This window comes from Gymnoscopelus braueri (assembly GCF_963280865.1).
Source record: "Gymnoscopelus braueri genome assembly, chromosome: 14".
Lineage (NCBI taxonomy): Eukaryota > Metazoa > Chordata > Actinopteri > Myctophiformes > Myctophidae > Gymnoscopelus > Gymnoscopelus braueri.
The window spans coordinates 7,800,227-7,825,423 of NC_137619.1; the positions used below are offsets into that span (position 1 = coordinate 7,800,227).

Genomic DNA, 25,197 nt, shown 5'->3' on the forward strand with positions numbered 1-25,197 from the left:
ATTTTCCAAAAGATTCAAGTAATTCCAAACCTTTATCAGAAGTGGAAAAAATATTTTCCAATTTCAAAATAATCCCAGGAATTTCATGCCCGTGGGATCCCTGTTACTTCTAATCCACTACATCTCAGAGGCAAATATTGTACATTAATTGGAGTAAATTTGACTCCACAACAATTATTTGAAAACCTTGACCCGGGGTAGAGTGGGTTGGCTGCCCAAACCACTTCTTCAGTGAGGAAGAACCTAAAAGCTACAGACCGCGGTAAAGCCTGCAAGGAGGGTTTAAAAACCCATCAAGGCAGAATTAGATGTTCTTGCCTAGCAGCAATCATGACGACGCAACGCACAGAAGAATGCCCACTTCTGGTCAGACGAAGGAGGAGCCGGGCCCGGAGTCAAGTAGAGCCTCCTAGTGTCGCCAACACTTGCTGTTAACACATTGACTGCCAGAATTATTTCAGATTTTTAGCTGTAGCCTGCCAGAGATTTTTCATTGAAAAAAAAAAGTACTCAGGAGCCGAGATACAGAATTTTTAAGTTTTAAGTTAACAAGGAAGTGGATAGGAGTCTAAATCTTCGAACAATCATATCTCCTTGGTCTTTGGGTCAAATTAAAAAAAAAAAACCAAAAAAAAAAAAAAAAAAAAAAAACCTTTTTTTTTTTTTTAAATAGAACGCAGATCTGCGTTCTTGGCAGCCCACGTATTTATTAAAAATAGAACGCAGATCTGCGTTTTTGGCAGCCAATGTGTTAACATCTCACCTGCCACCCTAAAACCTAACCCTCTAATTAGCACCGTCTCTAACTCCCCTCAAGAGACAGAGGAGGCAGTAGCATGCCACTTGGACACAGGCCGGGGTCTGATCAGCCTCGGTCGGGTCGCCTGGAGGAGGGTGTCTGTTGCAAGACCTGAAACACCCAGTGACTCCAGGAAACTCCACTGAAAACTTTAGTTACTAGTTACTTTGCAGATTTTGATTAATATTACAAAACATGCATTAACCACTTTAGCCTTATATTTACTTCGGCTATTTGACAATAGCTGACCTACAAGTTCACAAAGGCGTCGCATTGTGAGCTCTTTAAGTATATTTTGATGCCAATACTTTTGAACTTTTACTCAAGTCGATTTTGAATACCAGACTTTTACTTGTAACAGAGTATTTCTACACGGCGGTATTGATACTTTTACTTAAGTAAAACGTTTGAGTACTTTTTCCACCACTGGTCACACGTTTTCAACAAAACCCTGACATACAGGTGAAGAACATCTGCTGAGAATGCTGACACCTTATTAAATGGAGTAAATCCCCCTCCACTTCCATATTCAGATCAGACCTAATCAGGAAGCAAACTAACAGGGATTACTGCATTCTGACCGGATCAATAATCTCTCGACCTTCAGGTCAACGCTGACAAGAAGCCAATGACAAACCTCTACAGTGGCATTCTGAAGACCCTCTCCCAATTGATAAATGGAAATGGAAAAAAAGAGGGGTTAAAACCCATTTATCATTTATTCATTTGGTTTGATACCACCACTATGGGCTAGAAAAACCTACTGAGCCAAAAAGCCAACAAATTCATCAGTGGGGGCTGTCAGCCTCTGAGCGTCTAGAGACACATTATTATTATTATCATTATTATAACAGAAAGGCTGACCCAGGAGTATTCTGCTTGGTAATCTCACAGCCACTGAGCTGGCTGAGGAGAGAGAGGAGATGAGATGAGATGACTGCCTATGACTTCATAATAAATAATAAAACACCCTGCGTGCAGAATCTCTTTAGTGACTTCTCTCTCACTTCCTCCCAATGTCCCTCTTCCAATGGAGCTCACCTCAGCATTATTACTTTAACCCATTAAGACCGGGAACACATCTGTGTAACCATATTTTTATACTTTGGCTATTCAAAAATAGCAGATATACAAGCTCACACGAGCTTGTAGATCTGCTATTTTTTGAAAAATTGTGAATTTTTTTATGAATATATATTTTTTAAAGTGAGAATTTGTAACTCAAATGTTCGCTTCTGGGGGATGTCTTCTATGTCCTAACAGTTTTTTTGAAAAAACGTATGTTGCTATAATCAGTGGTTCTCACAGTTTTTCATGTCAAGGACCCCCAAAATGATAGGCATTTGGCCGCGGACCCCCATCTCAAAATATTTTGTTCCAGGGACCCCCCCAGAAGCAAAGATTTGAGTTAAAAATGTATATATATATCTATATATTCAAAGATTTGTAGATCTGCTATTTTTGAATAGCCAAAGAAATAAAAAAATCACACCCTGTGTGAAGTGGGCGGTGTCTTGCTAGCTAATCACAATACTGAATGGAGTCAACCAATCAATGTACAAAAGATAAATACATTTATTGAAACACTCTTTATGATGGACGAAACCATAACTTGAAAAAAACAAATATTTGGTTTTTTTCAAGTTATGGTTACTTATATAGGGCTATGCACATGTGTCATGTGACACTGGCCAATCACAGTCCTGAATAGACTGTGATTGGCCAATCACAGCGCAGGATAATTCTACAAATTTCCTGGGCCCAGATCACAGCGCAGGAAAATGTACATTTTTCCAAATCTCACTTATAGGGGCGGTTTCACCGCCCAAAAAAATGACACAGATTCTTCTCCCGGTCTAAACGTGTTAATATAAGTTTGGTAAGGGGGGGAGAGGAAAGGGACAGAGAGAACGAGAGTGGTTATGGGGGTCAAAATAAAAGTTGGGATGCCAGGAGATGGAACGGGGGGCCGCTGGAGCGGGGCCAACTTATAGGCCAAGTTCCTGACAGCAATAAATACATGATGGAAGTGCTGAGCTGTGCGAGGAGGACAGGGCCAGCATGGACTCGACAGAACCAACAAAGGGCCTTATTGGCAGAGCAAACTGTAGCTGGGCGCTGTGGTGGTGGGGCGTGTGGGTCGGCGTTCATCACATTCAACCATAGACCTGCCCCACGGAGAAGTTTGCATTCTCTATTCCAGTGGTTCTCAAACTCTTTCATGTCAAGGACCCCCAAATTGACACTTACTAGCCCGCGGACCCCCATTTAAAAAGATATGCCAATGTTTTTTTTTACGGCTCTAGCAGTGATTCTCAATCATTTAAATTTCAAAGGACCCCCAGTTTGACATGCATTAGGCTATGGACCCCCATTAAATGGCATTTCTATCTCTGGGACCCCAATTGATATTGTAAAATCAATCTTAATTTAACTCTGAGAGTGTACAAATGGAACCAAATGGACCCGTTAGGGTCCATTTGGTTCCATTTGTACACTCTCTGAGTTACAGACCTGTAAGGGTCCTAACTATCTATCATTTGGAGACCTGTAAGGGTCCTAACTATCTATCATTTGGCTGGGGACCCCCTGGAACTCCCTCAAGGACCCCTGGGGGTCCCCGGACCCCACTTTGAGAACCAATGCTCTATTCCACACACTGGTGAAGTCAAGTGAAGTGTTTAGTGCTGAAACAAACCCATGCTAAGTTAAGCTCCCCTTGCCTTCCCAACCCCACCTGTGGCCCCATATCAGATATAACTCACTAGCTCTGCGTGCGAGGCCTCAGATTAACACACCAACTGCTGTGTGGTAATGTCACCCTCGCACATAAACCCCCCCCCCACCCCATAGGACCCATCACCCTCACGGCCAATTGGACGACTCGATCTCTGCTCCACCTTCCTGCCTCCCCTTCATACAGTATTTCCCTTCAAATTTCAGATCATGGTTGGTGGGATTTTAAACACAGCAACTGGCACAGGTCCTCGAATGCCAACACATTGACTGAATGCCCCCCGTCTGGGGGGGTGGGGGTCTTAAGTCTTTAGCTACTCTGGACATGGGTGGTTAAGGCAAGGGTGATGTGATCTAAAACGGCCATACCAGATGGCAATGTATTGGCCTTAACTCTTTGCCTGCCACTGACGAGGGAACTCGACAGATTCTGCGCTGTTCGCTACCCTATGTATGATGCTTTCACTGCCAGATGACGACAGACCCGGAATTGACGAGAATAAATAAAATTAAAAGAATAAAATGCTTGTTTACTTCCTGTTCATTTCCTATGGGAAAATGGCTTTATCTCCGTTCCTGTAGTTTTTTGGCAAAAACCAGCCACAGTCAACTAGGGGTGTCGGAAAAAATCGATTCGAATACGAATCGCGATTCCACTGTTGGACGATTCAGAATCGATTCTCTTTTTTTTTTTTTTTTTTGGGAGGATCTTGGATTTACCTTTGTGTGTTTACATAATTATCAGTTGATAAAACCTTTACAATTTTAAAAGCTACATAAATGTACTCTGTTCTCATGCCAGCAGATTGGAGTAGATCCTGAAATCCTATGTTTTGAATTTTTGAATCGAGAATCGTTTGTTTTGAAAAAAAAATGATAAAAATCGGAATCGTGACCCCAAGAATCGGAATCGAATCGATTCGTGAGATAGCAGACGATTCACAGCCCTACAGTCAACTGGTGACAACTATGCAACGGACTACCACGACAGGATGAAATATTTTTTCGAGACTCCCGAGACCCCTGTGCATGTATGACGATCGCCGCGAGGACAGCGTTCACGGAAAATATTCCATGATTTTTCAAGGGTTGGTAAAAATCGCTCGTTTTCACTGGCAGTTAGTAGCGTACCACTATTACACTATTACTCTGGCAGTTAAAGCGTTAATACAGTGATGACCATCTGGGCTCTATCTGCAGTGAGCACACACACACACACACACACACACACACACACACACACACACACACACACACACACACACAAACATGCACAAGACTCTAAGACCAGGCTGTTCAGGTCTCCGGGATGCATTTATGATTCATCATCACTGAAGGGGCCCGAATGCCCTTGGCGAGGCGCGGATTGAGCCTCGCTTACCGTCCCGGCCCCGCACAGATAAGACACAAGGGGGAGAGAAAACAAAAGCCAATCGATAACCTGAAAAACAGAAAGAAAGAAAACAATAAAAAAATGTGGTAATAGGAGTGACTGAGGAGAACTCACTCTCTGGCTGCTTCTCGTTGGGCGTGATGGAGCGTATGAAGTCCTGGGGTGTCATGTACACCTCTGCGTCTCCGTGCTCGCTGATGACCTTCAGCGTGGCAAAGTAGCGGAAAATCTTGTCCGGGGTGGAGTAGGCCCTGATCCTGTTCTCATACTCCATCACCTGGTAAAGCATAGAGAGAGAGAGAGAGAGAGAGAGAGAGAGAGAGAGAGAGAGAGAGAGAGGGACAGTTAATCATGACGGATGTTTTCTAAATGTAAAGTCCTTGTGCACTTAAAAGGGACGCTATCACACTTTTAACCCATTAAGACCGGGAAAATAACAGATATACAAGCTCATAGCGCGGCACCGAGTGCCGCGCTATGAGCTTGTAGATCTGCTATTTTTGCAAATCTTTAGTTTGAATATACATAGTTTTTAAAGCGAACATGTAACTCAAATCTTTGCTTCTGGGGATTCTACAAATGTCTTCTAAATCCATTTTTTAAAAACTTTTTTTAAACGTATGTTGCTATAATATCAGTGCATTCTCAAATATTCAAGGACCACCAAAATTATATGTATTTGGGCCGGCCCCCTACTTTTTCCCCTCTTACAACAAATCTCTGACAATAGACTATCTAACATATCACAGTTACATCTGCTATTTTCACAGAATGTTTGCCCCAGAATAGGGAAGCTAGTGTTCATGTGGTTAAAGGGTTTGTTTTCACATTCACAGATTGTATCCCAGTGAGATCGCTGACATAAAAACTTCTTAGCACAACTCTCTGGCAGTGTTTCAGAAACACAAAGAAACACAGTTCAGTTGTATGAGCTGACTGCTAAGGCAATATTAACCCGATAACAAAACATTAACGCCGAAAATCACAGCGTGACGTGTAAAATGTCAAATCAAAAACGTAGCCATCACTCCAGATGGAGTGAAAGGAGCCGAGTGGAGGAGAGGGGGGGGTGGGGTGACAAGAATAGAGGGGAGTGTAGGTGGCTGCAGAAAATGGAGCTGTCAGGCGACTGACTAAGGAGCAGTGTTAGGCCTCCAGCTCCCCGACTCCATTACAGCATCATAATCGAAAAGCAAAAAATGAAGACAGTGTTTTAACCCATTAAGACCGGGCACGCATCTGTGTCATTTTTAGATTTCTTTGGCTATTCAAAAATAGCAGATCTGCAAGCTCGTAGCCACACTACGAGCTTATACTGTAGATCTGCTATTTTTGAAAAATCGTGAAAAATCGTGAAAATCTTGGAATATATATTTTTTTAAAGCCACCATTTGTAACTAAAATCTTTGCTTCTGGGGGGGGGGGGGGGGGGTCCCTGAAACAAATTATTTTGAGATGGGGGTCCGCGGGTCATACATATCATTTTGGGGGTCCTTGGCATGAAAAAGTTTGAGAACCACTGATGTAGCAACATTTAGAAGGATTTAGAAGACATTTTGTAGAATCTGCCTCAGGTCTTAATGGGTTAAGGGAGCGAGCGGTGGTGAGTGCCCGGGCAGAGGGAGCTATGGGGACTTCAGGGGTTACAACAAGCTGTCATTGCTTGGGACAGAGTGCAGACACTCCCAACGAAAAGCAACTGCCCCCAAGCGAGGGTCACCTCAATCACAGCGTGGCCTAGTAGCCATCACAAGCAGCACGCATGAATAATGACACAGGCAAGTAAAGAAGGACAACGCTACACGGCACACACACTAGGAAGCTGTGGTTTGTTAGTGGCATTATCGGCACTTTAATCAAAACGAGCAAAAATGACGACATTTTTGGTTTATTACAAGGCCTAAGCCATAAACGGTTAAAGTGCTCACAAGACGATTTTGTTGCAAGACGCTTGTTTGGCATACAGTCACATGGAAATGTGGTTACTACGTACACACTCACAGATACCAGGGATAGCAGTAGACAACCACATGCTTCCTCAAATACACAGGAGTCCACATGCAGTGGCTAGCCGCTTGTTTTTTCACCTCCCGGAGAGAGTGTAACACGCTGAGGTTTTCGCAATCTTCTCTAGTTCCTGTTCCTGCTGAACAAGTGGTCCAACAAACCAGTAGGAGTCGCTAGTGCAGCAATAAAGGACGCATTCGACTCATCCTGCCTTTTTGTTTTGAAGATGCCCAAACGTAAGCCCTCCCATTTTAACACATCGGGTGCCAAACACGGTTCAAACCGTGTTTTCACAGAGTAGCGCTTAGGTGCCGAACACGGTTCAAACCGTGTTTTCAGTCTTTTTGTTTTTTCGTTTTTTTCACACGGGGTGGGGGGGGGGGGGCTAGCTGGAATCACCCATGAACACTCTAAGAAATAAGGGACAGATGGATCACCGTGCCAAAAAATCTGGCTCCCATCCGCTTCCATTCTGTCTCCTTGCTAAAAACCTCTGTATCTCCTTAACTTTTTACAGTGGGCAAAACGAGTCATTCTCGATGCGCGATCGCTCCGCAATGGTGACTCGCGTGAGACATGTTGTTGTTCCAGGCTTTAGCCAGGACCATCCATTGCTGTGCACGCATGCATTGTTTACGTGCGTGTGCTCGCCGTGGAGTCCACAGCTCTAAACAGCGCAGCGTTGCAGACAGTGGGTGAGATTTCTGGCACAGAACGTAATCTGTTATTATAAAATTCTGGCATCTGATGTGTTAAGGAGACACAAACTCCTTTAATACAGTATGTCTCCTTCTCCTGACCCTTTTCACTTCATTGTCCCTGTATTTCATGAAAGTATTCGTAGTGACATCATGACATGCAGGAGTTAGTTACTATAAGGTTCCTGAGCAATGATCCTTGGAAAGGCACTGTAACACTGTGAGTTTACCTTCCATATTGTCATAACCACTTAAGGGATAGTTCACCCCTATAATGGCTTTTCTTCTATCGATTAGTCACCCCATGGAGACTTGAATTCATGGATATTGTTTAGTTTTTGTCGCATTCCTAAGCCAATAAGTTGATTTGGCGTTAGGAACCCGTTGCGACCGCATGCCCTTGCTGACGTCGACCCCAGGCAGGGTTCGAAACCCCACGACCATCCGCACGAAAATCAATCAATCAAAACCCTATAGACTTAGCTGACCGGAGTTCCCTTGGACTCTATACTTGCCTGGTCCACTCCTTTTTTCCCTTGACACCATATCTCATCTGCAAAAAAAATAGCAGATCTACAGGCTCACGACACATAACGTTGCAGTGCTTTGTGAGCTTGTAGATCTGCAATTTTCCCTGAACGGTCGCCCGAAAATAGGCGGGCTAGTGTTCATGTGGTTAAAGCCGAACGCTCATAATTAAATTTGCTTGCCAAAAACTAAATAGACGATCTACACCTCACAACACAATGACACATCGCACGATTCTGCAGAGCCTGCAGGACTTCGGGGGAATCACCCACAGCTATTAGCATATAGACGAAGAAGTGGCGGTGCCAGGGAATACCCGAAGTGATGGAGAGTCAGCTATGTCATCTCTCTGTAGCTCCCATCTCAATTATAGGCTATTGATCTGAGCATCACCCACAGTGATGGAGGCCGAAGCTGTTTTTCCTTAAAACGCATTCAGCATCTCTGGCTTATCCCAATTCCCCCGCCCTGACACTCTCACACATGCACATACACAAAAGATTAGAGGAAGACTGAAGCCCAAAATACACCATTTTCTGAGATTTTGTGGGTAGCACCCGAGATGTGACATCAATGGTGATTTATCTGCTGAACCGCTGGAAGGTGGAAATGCTGTTCTCTTAGTAACAGGCATTAGGCTCGATGATTCAATCCCTACTGTCGATACAAGCTACTCAGCAACACAAACAGAAAAGTGCAATATCATAAAGTCTGCTGAGAAAGCAGTATAGACTCCACACAAATCCATCAACACGTTGACAGACTCCAGAGCTGTCACAGTCTACAGCATACATACACAAGTAAACATGCACACACATTCTGTATCAGAGTTTTTCCTGCATAGAGGAATTTGTGGCCCTCCTCCCCCATGATGTTTAAACATATTCTGTGTAACCACTTAAACCACTATTCTACACTTTGGCTATTAAAAAATAGCAGATCTACAAGCTCATAGCGCGGCACCGAGTGCCGCGCTATGAGCTTGTATATCTGCTATTTTTGAAAGATTGTGAAAATGTGTGCAAATCTTTGAATATATGTATATTTTAACATTTTAAACTCAAATTTTTGCTGGGGGTCCCTGGAACAACATATTTTGAGATGGGGGTCCGCGGCCAAATACATATCATTTTGGGGGTCCTCGACATGAAACAGTTTGAGAACCACTGATATTATAGCAATATAAGTTTTTTAAAAAAACTGTTAGGATTTAGAAGACATTTGTAGAATCCCCCAGAAGCAAAGATTTGAGTTAAAAAATGTTCGCTTTAAAAATATATATATTAAAAGATTTGCACAAATATTCACAAAAATATAGCAAATCTACAAGCTTGTGCATCTTGTGTATAGCTTGTATATCTGCTATTTTTGAATAGCCAAAGAAATCTAAAAAATTACTAGAGATGCGTTCCCGGTCTGAATGGATTACCCAGCGTCAAAGGAAAATCACCAGGGCCAAAAGGACTAGGATTGAGAATAAAAATAGCAATTCAAATCCTCTGCAAGTGTGTTTAATAGCTTGTTTCAAGTTCAGCCCATTCAACCGCTTTTCTCCGGCACGTCAACTCTGGCACGGGCGAGTGCAACTGGGCACACGCTCAAAACAAGCCCAAGCGTGACAGTTTCACAGGATTGTCGTCTCAGATTGCCCACGCCTCCCTACCTGCTCGCTCGCCTCTCAAGGAAAATGAATTACTAGACGCCGTCTGAAAAGAACTTAAATGCAACAAGCAGCTTACCAGAGCCTTCCAAATGAAAAGCTTTATGGTCTATGTCGGTTCCTTATGCCAGAGATTCAAAATACCAGCGCTGGAGTTCATTTGACATTCAACGATCAGTGATTTTTACGTGACAATTGCAAAGCTTAGCTTTTTTTTCTCTGATCAAATGATCAGAAATAACAGGAAAATGCATAGATTTCTGTCAAATAAGGTATCAATGCTTTTACTGTTGCGCATAGTCATGATGATGTGGACCAATCATGCTGACTGCTGTGCATAGTCACCCCGCCCCCAAAGGTCCATTTTCTGAGCCAGGAAAAACCTAGCCTGGGATCCAGCCTGATTCACTACGTTTTTTTTCCCCCCCACTTCGCTTATCAGTCTGGCCAGCCTCCTATTTGACAATTACTTAGGCAAGTCAGGAAGTGACTTGAGTTTTACATTGGACAACACTGGTCCCGCCCCTCCTAAAGACCAATCAGACGCCGCGAGTCGCTTTAGGAGGCTTTCCAGACTGAGAAAAAGGAATCTACCGAACGCATCGGAGCAGTCTGGATCCCAGGCTAGAAAAAAACCTGCTGTATGAAAATACGTAGTCTTTACATTTCAAAGACAACATGGTTTATAAAAACTAGCCTCATTATCTGACATACTGAGTATGATGCTCACAACAACACAAACCTTTTATCTACAAAACTATACAAAGTTTAGTTATTCTGGACAGACATCCCAGACATCAAAGCCTTTCCAGCAGACTGCAGCAAGGATGATTATTCTTCCATTCATTTATCCAAGTCTCCCTCTCTCTCGCTTTTCACATCTACACACATACATGAAAGATGTCCCATGCCAAACTTCTGCCTATTGTTATACAGCTTCATTCTCTCTGCCAGTTCGTCTGAAAATAATTAAGTGCTTTTGCCAGAAATTGGGTTTAGCTGGCTTCCTGTCAAATGCCCTCTTGCTGTATTGCTGGTACTTTTTCATCCACAACCTAATTAACCCTTTAAGACCGGGGGACGCATCTGTGTAACCACTTTATCCATATTTTATACTTTTGGCTATTCAAAAATAGCAGATCTACAAGCTCATAGCGCGGCACTCGGTGCCGCGCTATGAGCTTGTAGATCTGCTATTTTTTTTTTAATCGTGTTTTTTTTTGTGCAAATCTTTGAATATATATCTATAAAGCAATAGTTTTTTACTCAAATATTTGCTTCTGGGGGTCCCTGGATTTTTTTTTTTTTAGATGGGGGTCCGCAGCCAAATACATATCGTTGTGGGGCTCCTTGACACTGACATTAATATTATAGCAACATAAGTGTTTCAGAAAACTGTTTTAAACTGATTTAGAAGACATTTGTAGAATCCCCAGAAGCAATAACATTTTAGCTAGAAATGCTCGCTTTAAATATATATATATTCAAAGATTTGCACAAAATTTTTCACGATTTTTCAAAAATAGCAGATCTACAAGCTCATAGCGCGGCACTCGGTGCCGCGCTATGAGCTTGTAGATCTGCTATTTTTGAATAGCCCAACGAAATCTAAAAATGACACACAGATGCGTTCTCAGGTCTTAAAGAGTTAACAGCAATGACATTTAGTGGGTGGTACATTTATGACAAAGGATATGTACACTGATTGGCTTTTGCGCAGCTCCATAAAATATACTGTCAAAAATACACTGACACTGTCTGATGGGGACGTTGGGGCGGGGTGTGCTCTGAAAACGCCATCTTGCGGGCCAATTACAGTAAACGGGGGACTGATTGAATAGCCGCATATGTGGCTGGATGTTTTGTTTGTCGTTTATTGATTACCTTGCGGTCACGAAATCCAGAGCGTGGTTTCTTCTTCTTTGCATCGCCTCCCTCCTCCTCCTCTCCTTCCTCTCCGCCGCTGGATTCCACAGATTTCTCAGACTCGGCGTCAGACTCGGCGTCTTTCGCGTGGAGCTCTGCTTCCTCCGCCTCCGGTTGCTCGGCGTGGCGGACGGACGGCCCGGCGTCGGCATGCGCTCTGCGTTTCAACAAGCAAAACAGGGGCTCAAGTTATAGGACCTGTGGGGAGGTTATGAGGTTGGCACGGAGATTAGCCCATTAAAGACCGGGAGAGAATCTGTGTCATTTCACGATTTCTTTGGGCTATTCAAAAATAGCAGATCTACAAGCTCATAGCGCTGCACCGAGTGCCGCGCTATGAGCTTGTAGATCTGCTATTTTTTGGAAAAAATAATCTTGGAAATGTGAGCAAATCTTTGAATACATTTTTAGCTCAAATCTTTCCCCTTGGGGGTCCCTGGAACAAAATATTTTCAGATGGGGGTCCGTGGCCAAATACATATAATTCTGGGAGGTCCTTGACATGAAAAAGTTGAAGAACCACTGATATATAGCAACAAAGATTTTCACGATTTTTCAAAAAATAGCAGATCTACAAGCTCGTAGTGCGGCACTCTAATATGAGCTTGTAATTTGTATATCTGCTATTGTTGAATAGCTAAAGGAATCTAAAAATGACACAAATGCGTTCCCGGGCTTAATGGGTTAATTCAAACATGGCTGCACAAATAAATGGAATGAGAGAGAGAGAGAGAGAAAAGGAGAGAGAGAGAGAGAAAAAGAGAGAGGTGGAGAGAGGTAGAGAGTGAGAGAGGGATGCTCCTGTTGCTCTGGGCATCCTTGTTTGTATACGTGGCTAATTTGCCATGGACAAGTTCCCACTTGGACATTTTCAGACTAAATTGAAAATTGGAATGGTAATAATAACAAATAGCCAAGTCCCACCCAGGGGGGGTTGCTTGAATAATTCAGTTTAATGAGACATGGCCAGCATTAGGCCTCAGGTTGGGGCCGGGGGTTTGGTCTCATCCTATCACTTTCAAGCACCCTATGGGTGCAATCCGTCATGCTCACTCTCCTTTTCTACAGTGTCCCCAAGGAGCTCTCACATCAGGGCCGGAACCTAGCACCACATCTTAACCCATGAAGACCTGATGCCCATTCTACAAATGTTTTCTGAAAAACGTATGGCTGCTATATCAGTGGTTCGCTAACTTTTTTGACCCCCAAAATTATATGTATTTGGCCGTGGACCCACATCTCAAAACGTTTTGTTCCAGGGACCTCCAGAAGCAAAAAATATGTACACAAAGATTGCACAAATTTTCATGATTCTTTTTTTCTTTAAAGATTTTTTTATGTCTTTATTGATAGAACAGTAGGCTGACAGGAAATGGCGAGAGAGATGGGGAGTGACATGCAGCAAAGGCCGCCGGGATTGGGAATCGAACCCGCGACACACTCTCAGGCTGGATTACCACCAGCCTAGGTGCCCAGACAGTTACGCCAATCGTCCAGGCAAATTTTCATGATTAAAAAAAAATAGCAGATCTACAAGCTCATTGCGCGGCACGAAGTGACGCGCTATGAGCTTGTATATCTGCTATTTTTGAATAGCCAAAGTATAAAATATGGTTAAAAAAAGTGGTTGAAATCTAAAATGACACACAAGATGCGTTCCCGGTCTGAATGGGTTAACTACCACTAGTATTGTTAGTCATGGGAGTGCCATCATAAAGTCCATCTCACACCCAGGGGATGGTGGCTTTGGAATGCGACAAGGAAGGAAATGACACTTGAACAGAGTGCGCAGCAATTGCATATTGGCTGAACATAAGCACTGAAGAGCTATTCAATTTAAAACCCTTTTTTTTTTTTTTTTTACGGCCCGGCTCTGCAGGAGGCAGCCTGTTTGTGAAACTGTGGGCAATTTGTTAGAGAGGGATAGTCAGAGGGAATGTCTATGATATGAAAAATCACATTATTGTCTCCGCCAGGCCGAAAGGCATGGCGAGAGAGTATGTTTTACCCCTTGTTCACATTATGTTCATCTGCAGTTTTCTGCAGTGGTCCCAGTAATATTATTTTGTTGATAACGTGTACTTTACATATCATATCATATAACATGGCTAAGCTATGTTGATTAAAAAAATGTAAATGTAGTTGCAAGAGCAATATTTTCCAGTCATATCTTGTGATGTTTGATTTGATACAACAAAAAAATAAATTATTAACTAATTGTAACTATTGTAACAATCTGTTGACTTTATTTTTATTCCACAATTTTTGTAACCCATTTTTTTCACCCAGTGCCAATTGCCTAAGCTGTAATCATGGGTGCTACACTCCCTCTTCCAGCCTGGGGAGAGCCCCCAACTAAGCTCATGCTTCCTTCAATGTATGAGGAGTGAGCAGGCCGCTTCTTATCACCTGACAGGGGGGAGTTTCCCCAGTAGGATGCAGTGCCTGGAAGGAACACGTTATTCCAACCAGTTCCTTTCCCCTCCATCAGGCGTATAACGTGTTCCTGGAAGGAACACGTTATTCCAACCAGTTCCTTTCCCCTCCATCAGGCGCCCCAGCTGACCAGGGGGAGGCAGTATAGAGGATTACTGCATGTTTTTTGTGAGGGTACCTACCCTAGGGGACACGGGGAGAACATGGAAACTCCACCCAGAAAGGCCCTTTCGCTGTTGACTTTTCATCTATCTGCAGATGTGTTGTTTTCTAAGACTCAGTCTGTACTGGGTGTTTAGTCAGAGTGACTGTTATTTGGGGTGCTTTAACTGTGGGCTCTCCCTCATGCCTCTCAACTCCCCTTTTAGCTGTTCCAAGTAATGAAAGGATGGTTTGCTGCTTTTTCAGCTATACAGGAGAAAAAACAATTTCTTGCCCGTTACTCAATGCATGAGTTGATGCCATACATTTATCAACACACCTTAAATGTAAAAAGAGAACTTTGACCGTATCATTCATTTTCAGCGCTTTAGAAAGTGCATTATACATTCACCCACACACATTCACTCACCGAGGGCGCAGGGCCGCTCATTGAGAGCAGTTAAGAGGATAAAGCTGAATTCCAATACCCCAACTTTCACACTCACTCACTGGCCTCGCGGCCTCCGATCGCGCGTTAGCCCCGCCCCCAGCGAGGAGGAGAGGATTAGATGCAAGGACGGAGTAATCGACCGTGTTGGCTTCATAGGATCGGAATACACTACGCTCACCCAGTGTCATTTCGCCGATCACTTATGGCATGTCACGCAGCTGGATCACAATCAACGGATCGTACTGCTTGTCATTGCCATGAAAATATGCATGCACAGAATAATATGCAGGTATAGAATAGTAGGCTACAGATACAGAATAGAAGAATAGACAATTCATCAATGTGGACGGCCACATCGTTATCGTTGTGTGCAAAATGAATGCATGAATTCAAGTCTCCATGGGGTGACTAATCAATAGAAAAAAAGTTTTTTGGGGGGTGAACTATCCCTTTTGAGTGTCTTGTTCAAGGACAAAAAAGCCAGGAGGAGCCGGGGATCGAATCCAGAAACCTTCCAATTCCAAGACGGCCGCTCTACCTCCTGACCCATACTGGCTCTCTATAATGATGCTTTATAGTGATGATTGGATCTTCAAGAGCTTAAAAAATGTATATGAACTTCAACAGGATTATGCGAACTGTGAACATTCCATTTCCTCAAAAGAAAATTGGGCTTTCTATTCTATTTCCTCCCTCTGTGATTAGCTATTTTAGATGAGTCGTTAGGCCAAACGATGATAGACTATATATACACCATAGCCTGGAAGGAGGTCCGTCTGGGGCCTTTTCAAAAATAATCATGTTAGTGTGTGACGTGCTCTGCTCAAATCAATCAGATCTTAAACTAATTTAGAGATTTCTAAGACTTTCTTTGGTTTAGTTTTCTTTGGAATGCAATAAAACAAAGTCTTGGGTTTAATCACTTTGGAAATAACTGCCCAATTTGGATGAGAAATCTAGTTTTGAACCTTGCGAATGTAGCATAGAATACTAATGGGGAATGGTTTAGAACCTAATGAGCAGCAGTTTGTCAACAGAACTCAGTTTAGTTTCTTCTCCAAATAGTAGTTTTTCTTTGGACTCAACTCTAATCTGATCCATGCATTGGTTTGACAGTCAAATGTCTGTTTCAGACTTTATCATTAAACAGCCCATTTTAAATAAACTGATATAACAGAGAATGTGACACATGTGTTTCAGGCAATCTTTACCTGGTTATGTAATGATGAACAAAAGATAATGTTGAAAAACACTAAACTCTTCCCGGGTGGTCTTCTTGTCTCACTTCCTGAGCAGCGGCCACTATCAAGCACCACAACAACAAATAACGCTTCCTATCGTATAATAAAAAATATTATCCGCATTATTTACCCCACATTATCTTTACGCTGTGGCTCTGTAGGAGGCAGAGCTGTCTATAAATGGGTCTGTGAGTGTGTACGAGGCTAATCTTGCAAACCGCTGGACTGACCAGCACCAGATTTAGTAGGCCAAATAAGTACCCCCCTAAATTTTTTTAAATATTTAACTTTAATTTGATAATAGAATCACACTGTGATGAAATCATGACCAAAAATGGAGATGACTGACAGCACAGTCTGGCCACATGAAGCCATGCCGTTACACCCGTCTTGTTTAATGCATTAGACATTTCTGATTCATTGCATGCATTTTACCTACTTATTTTACATCAGACACTCTGCAGGCCTACGAGTACAAACAATATCTATATATTGCAAAAGTTAGGCACATTCTGTCCCAAAATGATGCAGAAAAACTTGTCCACGCATTTGTTACCTCTAGGCTGGACTATTGCAACGCTTTATTATCAGGCTGCCCAAGTAAGTCCCTAAAAAGCCTGCAGCTAGTCCAAAATGCCGCTGCGCGCATACTGACAGGAACCAGAAGAAGAGATCATATCACTCCTTCATTGGCCTCGTTGCACTGGCTCCCGGTTAAATACAGAATAGAGTTTAAAGTTCTCCTCCTCACATACAAGGCTCTCAATGGACAGGCACCAGTATATCTCAAAGAACTCATCGAGCCCTATAAACCAGCCAGAACACCATTGCGTCCACAGTATGAAAAAATGCTTACAGCTCCAAGAAACCCCCCAAAAAAAAAGAACAGGAGGTAGAGCATTTAAGTTTCAGGCACCTCAGCTGTGGAACCTTCTCCCAGTCTCAGTCCGTGAAGCAGACACACTCTGTAAATTTAAGACTAGACTAAAAACCTTTCTCTATGATAAAGCCTATAGCCAAAGTGTATAGACTCAGTCACCCTATAGTCATCCTCTCCCCCCCCTCCCCCCCTTTTCCTCTCTCCTCTCGTCCTCTCTTTTCTCGTCCTCCCTTTGGTTGTGTGGGTTTGTGTCCCATTGGTACAATCGTAATTAACCCTGTACGGATTCACGCTCTAGTAAGGCCTGCCACTAATTCTACAACCGGGGACCTGCTCCCCGGAGTTTCTTTTATTTCCCACGTCGCAGGTCCATGGACCCCCAGCTGCGGCTCAATACAGTGACTGCGGACCGGGCCTCTCCATGGAGCACGACCGTGGATTTCTACTACATTACACTATACCACTACACTATACTGTATATTATCTTAACATTCTTTTATTATACCATTATATACTGCATACACACTATTGCTGTACTATATTATATTATCATATACTATCTTACACTATTATATTTGCTGCTAGTGTTATTGTTACTACTTGCACTGTATCTCTTTCTGTCTCTCCTCTGTCTGTCTGTCTCTCCCTCTCTCTCTCTTCTTTCCCCCGACACGGTCGAGGCAGAAGGCCGCCACCCTAGAGCCTAGGGTCTGCCTGACGTTTCTTCCAGTTAAGAGGGAGTTTTTCGTTGCCACTGTTGCAAAATTGCTTGCTCAGGGTGGGATGTCGGGTCTCTTCTCTACATGTAAAGTGTCTTGAGACAACTTGTTGTGATTTGACACTTTAATAAAATTGAATTGAATTGAATTGAATATTAGCATGAATATAAAGTGAATCCAGATATGCTTTCAGTGGAATTCAAATTATTTCGGTGGAGCACACCATAAACTATGTTAAAAGTGAGGTGCAGGGTGTGCTACCAGGATTTGCTCCACCCAACCAACACCCACAAAATATTGGTTCTTAAGCGTTTTTGTGGTGTTGTTGCTATATAGCACCAAGGGAGGTCCCCCCCTATTATGAGTGAAAGAACCATTTTAGTGGTTTCAAATGATAAATGTCACGGCATGAAGCAGCACTTTTACACGGAGCTCTTCACCCATTTTCAACCTTTATGTTCATATAATTGGTCCTCCTCACTAATGCTCATTAGGATGGCCCCATTCTGTCCATATACGCTCTTTTCAATTGCATTTATAAACCGTCTCAGAGGTGGGTTGTGGTAAGTTCAGAAACCTGCCCACTCAGTGTGGTAGTTTCAAACTTTTATATTTGTTTTACAGATGCAACAACAGTGACCTCTGATTTCAGCACGCTAACTTTCCAGGGAGAGAAAGAGACACAGAGCGAGTAGATCTTATAATTATTATAATTATAATAAAGCATTAGTGAGTACCAGTTATATGAACATATGGTTGAAAATGGGAGACGTGCTCCTTCAACAATTAACCACTTTCAACCCAATGGCATCCCTATTTTGAGCCTGTCATTATAGGTGAAAATATTATCATATCAAAATTGTAGATCGGTTATTTTTGCACAACGCTGTCATACGAGGAAGCATAAAATAGGGCACGAGTGTGTTTTAACCCATTAAAACCAGGAAAGCATCTGTGTCATTTTAGATTTTTGGCTATTCAAAAGTAGCAGATACACAAGCTCTGCGAGTGCACTGCTGGGTGCACAGCACACCTACCTGGTCCAGAGCAGCCCAGCACTAGCAGACACCCCCGTCACCCCGGCCAGGGCGGCAAGCATCAGCCTCCGGCGGCCGGGCCCCCGCACCGCCCCGCTGTGGTAGCGCCGGGACACCTGGGCCAGGCCCACCGAGGCTACCGTCAAGGCCCGCAAGCGGAACATCCTGCAGAGAGGAGAGCAAAGGGGTCGACAGAAAGAAAGAAAGAAAAAAAGAAGGAGAACAAAAAGTCAAATGGAAAGAAGAAGATTAGCATTTTGTAATTTATCAAACACAGACTTATGTTAAACATAGTGTGGGGTGTCTTAGGTTGCATTTTGTGCTGTGCGTAAAGCTGGTAATCGAAAGATTTAATCTTGACACCAATTCAGAAGACTTAAGAATGTCTAATAATGAAAGAAAGGTCCCAGACAGTACAGCCTACATTACTTTCTTGAATGCTTATTCTGGAAGAGGACGTTTTCTAACTATAAACTTTAAGATTGGAAAACTAAACAAAGGCTGCACATTCATGGGCAACTGAACTCTGTCATTGTAAGCAAGATTAATGATATATGATTAATAATTCTGGATATAATAAGTAACAATTATTATGAATGACAAATAATAATACACTTAATTTGTAACAACTTAAAGATGCAGTAAGCTATAACCCACTTTGTGTGTTATCTGTTAACTGTTGTTTTTTGTTGTTTTGTTGATGGTATGTTGTTGTTTTGTTTTGTTTAGAAAATGACAGACTTCTTTGTAATTATTACGTGTAACAATCTCCTGTTTTTTTGTCAATGCAAAAGTAGTGTAATAATAAAAAGATGCAGTAAGTGATTTTCTACAGTTAAATAAGTTAAATAGCTCTATATTCTGATATATCATTTTCCGGTCAGGATACCAATTTCATCCGATCAGGATACAGGATACTCATACAGGATACAGGATAAACAAGTGAAATTGGAATGATGACCAAGAAATGTGCAGAGTCTCCACAGAATTGGTACTGGAACACTATTAATTCGAAGCAGATAAATGGGTACTCTCTGCTTATTGGATGAAATTGGCAACCCACCTCAAAATGTATTTTCTGTTTATTACAGAGCTGGAGAGACTGGGAGATCCCTGCTACTGTACACACACTCTATATAGAAATGATGACTATAAGAATATAGAGCTTCTATCTAACTACCGAACTACTAATCTAACAATCTTAACTACCCTACCGTTAACATGAAAGAGACAAAAAATGTAAAGCTGAAAATGTTAAAGATAAAGTAAACATCCATTAAAAACAAATAGAAGGTATAAAAAAAGCCATAAGATAAATGGAGATGACCAAAAGGCCTGCCGTTGATATAAAAATGTTTTCATTAGTGATTTAAAAGATGACAAGCTGACTTTACAAGCCTTAGTTCCTCAGGCAGGGCGCTTAAAGCTTCGGTGCCCGCCTGCCCGAGCTGCAAAAGTCGAATCGCCCCAGGTAATGAGGTGAGTTTAATGAGGCCAGTTTTAGGAACAACCAAGAGTGCCCTAGCCTAGTACCTGAGGATCTAACACTGAGTTCAGGCTCATCCGGGGACCAGCGTATATAAAATGTACCAAGTAGCTTGGCCTTGTAAGTCTTAATCAATTCTGAAACTCACAGGCAACCAGTGAAGAGAAGCTAGGATGGGTGTAACATGGTCATGTTTTAACAGTCTAGCAGCAGAATTTTGCACAAGTTAGAGCCCTGTCCCTGAGTACATGGACAGTAGTCTAACCATGAAGAAATAAAAATACAAATGATAAGAAATTTTGACTATGTCACTTGACCATTGAAGGAGAGGTCGGAGGTCAAAAATCACACCCAGATTACAGGCCGCATTGTTGGAACAGCTGCCATGGTAGGACTGGAGGAGCAGGTGTAATCTGGGTGGCCAAACAGGAAGATCTGAGATTTTGCCTCTTGAATAATGCATTGTAAGGATCCAAATCCTATACCTGAGTAAATAATAAAGATTCAAATAATATATAACTGTTTCAAATTGACTAATACTATTTTCCCATCACTGTGCAAGCCAAATTACTTTTATAATGTTCAGCATTAACAGTCTAAGGTAGACTTTGATAGAATTTAATTCCCTCACAAAACGAATTAACACCCACTTAAGGAACCAAAGCTTAAAACAATATTAAGTCCTTCAATCTGGAGAGCTCTCATCTCTCTCCCACCTGGTCCTGCACTGACCGCCGGCAAACCTGTCTCCGATGGCAATCAGTGCAAAAAGTCCTGTAATCCTCACACCAGTCATTAAAGGTTATAAACATGGGTAAAAACATTTAAAAAATAGCAGATCTACAAGATCACCGCACATTCCGATGCACTGTATCGTGAGCTTGTAGGTCAGCTATGTTCACCAATGCGACACCATCGTACGATTGGAGTATAAACTACGTCTTAAGTGGTTAATGAAAAAGAGAGCCCAATCAAAGGATGAAACAAATTGCCAACAGTGCAGCTAAGCTATGAAAACGTAATTTCCGACAGCAGCACTGTGGTTTTTAATTCACGGAAAGATGAATAACAATTGAGTTGAGGGGCTGCTGGTGTGTGTACTGACGGTTGACGTCAGGCATGGTGGAGTTCACCCCACTGGGACCTGCAACACTACAGCTACCTGTCAACAGTCTGCAATAGCCTCCTTTACAGTGCCACCTCCAGAGGAGAAACTTCAATGCGTGCAAAACTCTGCTGCCCGCCTCCTCCACGACCTTCACTGGCTCCCAGTAAAACACAGAGTAGATTCCAAAATACTGATCACCACCTTCAAGGCCCTCAATAACCAGGCTCCCCGCTACCTCTCTGACCTCCTCCAATGCCACGCCCCCTCCCGCTCCGCTGCAGGGGGTCCGCAGCCAAAAAAAAGGTCTACATTGAACTAGATTGCAAGCCAAACATTGACATACTGTTGTACCACTTGTTAAGGATAACGTCTAACACTTAAACCCTATCCTCAGTTGACCTGATTCCCAAGGGCTTTATACTAGGCCCCCTCCTGTTTTCACTCTACAGTACACTAACCAAGTAAATATCTTCCGTGAAAATAGCCAATGAAATGGGTGAAAATAGCCATGTAGATCGGCTATTTTCACCCAATGTTATCCCCAGAATAGGGATGCTGGGGTTCAGGTGGTTAATATATTCATTCAGATATTCATTGATAGACATATTGTCATTCATATATTCATTGTTGATGAATAGTTGTTGTTTGATAAACTCTGGATATTTCTCGACAGATTCATTCAGAGACCCATTGCAGATACTTTGTGCCCAATTTAAGCTTAACTATCTTATTTGTCTTGTGTTTGTTTTTACTTTCGACAGAATTTCCCTCCAGAGATGAATAAAGATTTGCCTAATCTTTTCTTATCAAGCCTGAGCCAAGAAGAAATTAGGTACTTCATCAGTAGCTTAGTTTTTTCTCTCGTCTCATATCATTTGATCCTGACAAGATAACATAACGGCTGGATTTGTTAATGTGTCCCAGTAAACAACACTACTTTTTCATTAGTATTTCGCAGTGGAGTATTTAAAGGCAGAAGTTCTTTCAATCTGGCCAATATAGTGCAAACCACACACATTGTTTCCAAACTAGCAACAGTTAAGTGACACATTAGGACACATTAGATTGTGAGAAACGTCCCTTATTTGGAAACGAAAAGACTTGTCCCTTATTGCAGTGGTTCTCAAACTTGTTCATGTCAAGGACCCCCAAATTGACACTTATTAGCCCGCGGACCCCCCATTTGAAAAGATATGCCAGGGACCCCCATAAGAGAAGATTCTTACGGCTCTAGCAGTGATTCTCAACCATTTTTATTTCAAGGACCCCCAGTTTGACATTCATTATTAGGCTACGGACCCCCATTTAATGGCATTTCTATCTCTGGGGCCCCAATTTATATTGTAAAATAAATGTTCATTTAACTCAGAGAGTGTACAAATGGAACGGGTCCATTTGGTTCCATTTGTACACTCTCTTTGTTACAGACCCATAAGGGTCCATTTGGTTCCTACTAACTAACTATCTATCATTTAGCTGGGGACCCCCTGGAACTCCCTCAAGGACCCCTGGGGGTACCCGGACCCCACTTTGAGGACCACTGCCTTATTGTTACTCAGTTATTTTGGGAATCAATCAATGAGACTCATCTTACAAGTTCAAACAGCTCATATACTGTACATGAGTAATAAATAATACAGGTTGTTAACCACATAAAACCATCTAGACCAAGTAAACTGGACCTGAGTTGTCTCTATACTTGGACCGTTTTTTTTCTGTCTACACCAAATCTCTTTGCAAAAAATAGCAGATCTACAAGCTCACTGTGCATAGATATGCTGGGGTTCATGTGGTGAATATAATACAAATATTCATACAAAAATAATTCATACAAATATTTTTTAAATATAATACAAAAACTGACTGTACATATATATACAGTGAGATTTTATCTTTTTCTGGGCATCCTTATACAAAAGGATCAGGGACACCCAGCCAGGCATTTGAATTTCAGGCAGAGCCAGGTTATCTTATCAGGTTATCAGCATCCTCATGTGCTTGGTCTTTCTAAGACCTTGACTTAAGTCCCAGACAGTACAGCCTACATAACTTTCTTGAATGCTTATTCTGGAAGAGGACGTTTTCTAACTATAAACTTTATGTTGGAAAACTAAACAACGGCTGCACGTTCATGGGCAACTCTGTCATAAGTGCTTATACACCACTCATGATATAAAGAATAAACCAACTTGGTCCTGTAATAAGTTGAGCAGCTTGTTCACATTCAGAACACTTAAGATAACTTAGCAGCACAACTAAATGTGACAGTGCCTGACCAACATTGATTGATGCTGAACACCACCCAGTACCGTCTTGGTACTGTAGTCCAGTGGTTCTCAACCTTTTCAGGCCGTGACCCCCCACAATATTCACATTTGAACTGGGGACCCCCCACCCTGATAAGCACTTGGAATTGTAGGAGTTGAGACATTTAGTTTGACTCGTTCCCACAGATAAATACAGTGAAAATAGCAGATCTACAAGCTCACACTATTTTCACAACTTTTGCCTCTTTCTTGTATTATTTGACAATTTGGCCAATGTTTGACCAGTCTTTATAGTAGAGTTTGTTGATTACTTTTGATGCAGTACTGGTCTTTTTTTTTTTCTTTCTTTCTTTTAGGTATTAAAAAGGAAAATAAAAAACATGAGCATCAAATCGATATTTTAAATGTGTTTTTTGCACATGCATTCCATAAATTCCATAGGGCTAAACCACACATGGACAAATGACATCATCAACTTGCAACAGGCATTGCCCCTATTGAGTGAAAGGTTAACTATTTCTAAAACTAATACAATATTTAAGGTGTTTTTAATTTCACATTTTAGTTATAGAGGACAATTATAATGTATTAAGGCATATTTGGCTTATCAGCCAGGGATCCTTTTACAAGTCCTTAAACTGTCACTTCACTGTCATCTGGGGAGTCAGATGGTGGGTGTGGACCCCACCGAAATCATGTGGGGACCCAGACCCACAGGTTGAGAACCGCTGCTGTAGTCAATGCACGGTGAACATGAAAAGCCCAAAGTGTCTGTCCATGATCATCATGACCAGGACCTCCTGCTTCAGATACTGTAGTCAGACGATAGATCCATCCACTGCAGCAGATGCTCAACTTAACCTTTATTGTTGTTGTTGTTGTTATTACAAAGACCCGCTGACCTGCTGTCAAAACACACCCAAAAGGAAACAACGCAACCACTATATCTAAACGCATTCAAAACATAAACTGTCAAACTATCGCTTGCTTTAATAAGCTGTCATCAACCCAGCAGGTAGATGTCAGGTCAGACCTGCTACAGACAGACTACAGTAGGACAGCTAACGCTAGCTAGCCAGCACCGAGCCTGTTTAACTGCTCTCTCTCTCTCTCTCTCTCTCTCTCTCGTATTTCATCAGACAACGCACTATTGTGCTTCGTTTCAAAGCTGACCTGCGTGTGGAATGAATGAACGCGTCCGTTACTCACGTTAAGGGTTTTCACCGTAAAGGCGTGCTGCTGTTTTCAGTCCAAAATGACGGCTTCTTTTCGACGTTACTAGATGCGTGTTACTTTCTCTTCACTTACAGCTCTCTGCCAGGAGGAGGATGAGGAGGAGACCACAACAGCGGCGTTGCCAGGTTTTGCGAGAGAGAGAAACAAGCAACCAGGTCAAGGAAAACAAGTCCAAAAGAAGCAACTGGCCATTATGAGCACTGTAAACCTACTTGTAGATCTGATCTGCTATTTTGAAAAGCTCTTGCAATAAAATGTGGAATATTTGGATTTTTTTTTAAACATTCTTCTAACAAATGCTCCCTGGCACAAAACATTTTCATAAAAATATTTGAGAACCACTGGTTTAAATATTTATTTATTTTTTGAAAGCAAGCCTAAGTAAGCAAGTACACTTTAGAAACAAGCCCAAAAAACAACCCGCCACTACCAATATTTACAAGCAACT

At 42.2% G+C, this 25,197-nt stretch overlaps 1 protein-coding gene across 1 annotated transcript in view; it reads right to left on the reverse strand.

The window, feature by feature from the left end:
* The window catches only part of micu1 (mitochondrial calcium uptake 1), a 70,370-nt gene extending 45,546 nt beyond the window's left edge, over positions 1-24,824 (reverse strand). Inside the window, exons 1-4 of the mRNA XM_080448650.1 lie at positions 24,723-24,824; positions 18,653-18,817; positions 11,706-11,904; positions 5,043-5,205 (exon numbers count right to left, since the gene is read on the reverse strand). Coding sequence (XP_080304776.1) covers positions 5,043-5,205; positions 11,706-11,904; positions 18,653-18,816 — 526 coding nt within the window. The 5' untranslated portion in view covers position 18,817; positions 24,723-24,824. The remainder of the gene's footprint in view (positions 1-5,042; positions 5,206-11,705; positions 11,905-18,652; positions 18,818-24,722) is intronic.
* Positions 24,825-25,197: the final 373 nt, after the last annotated feature.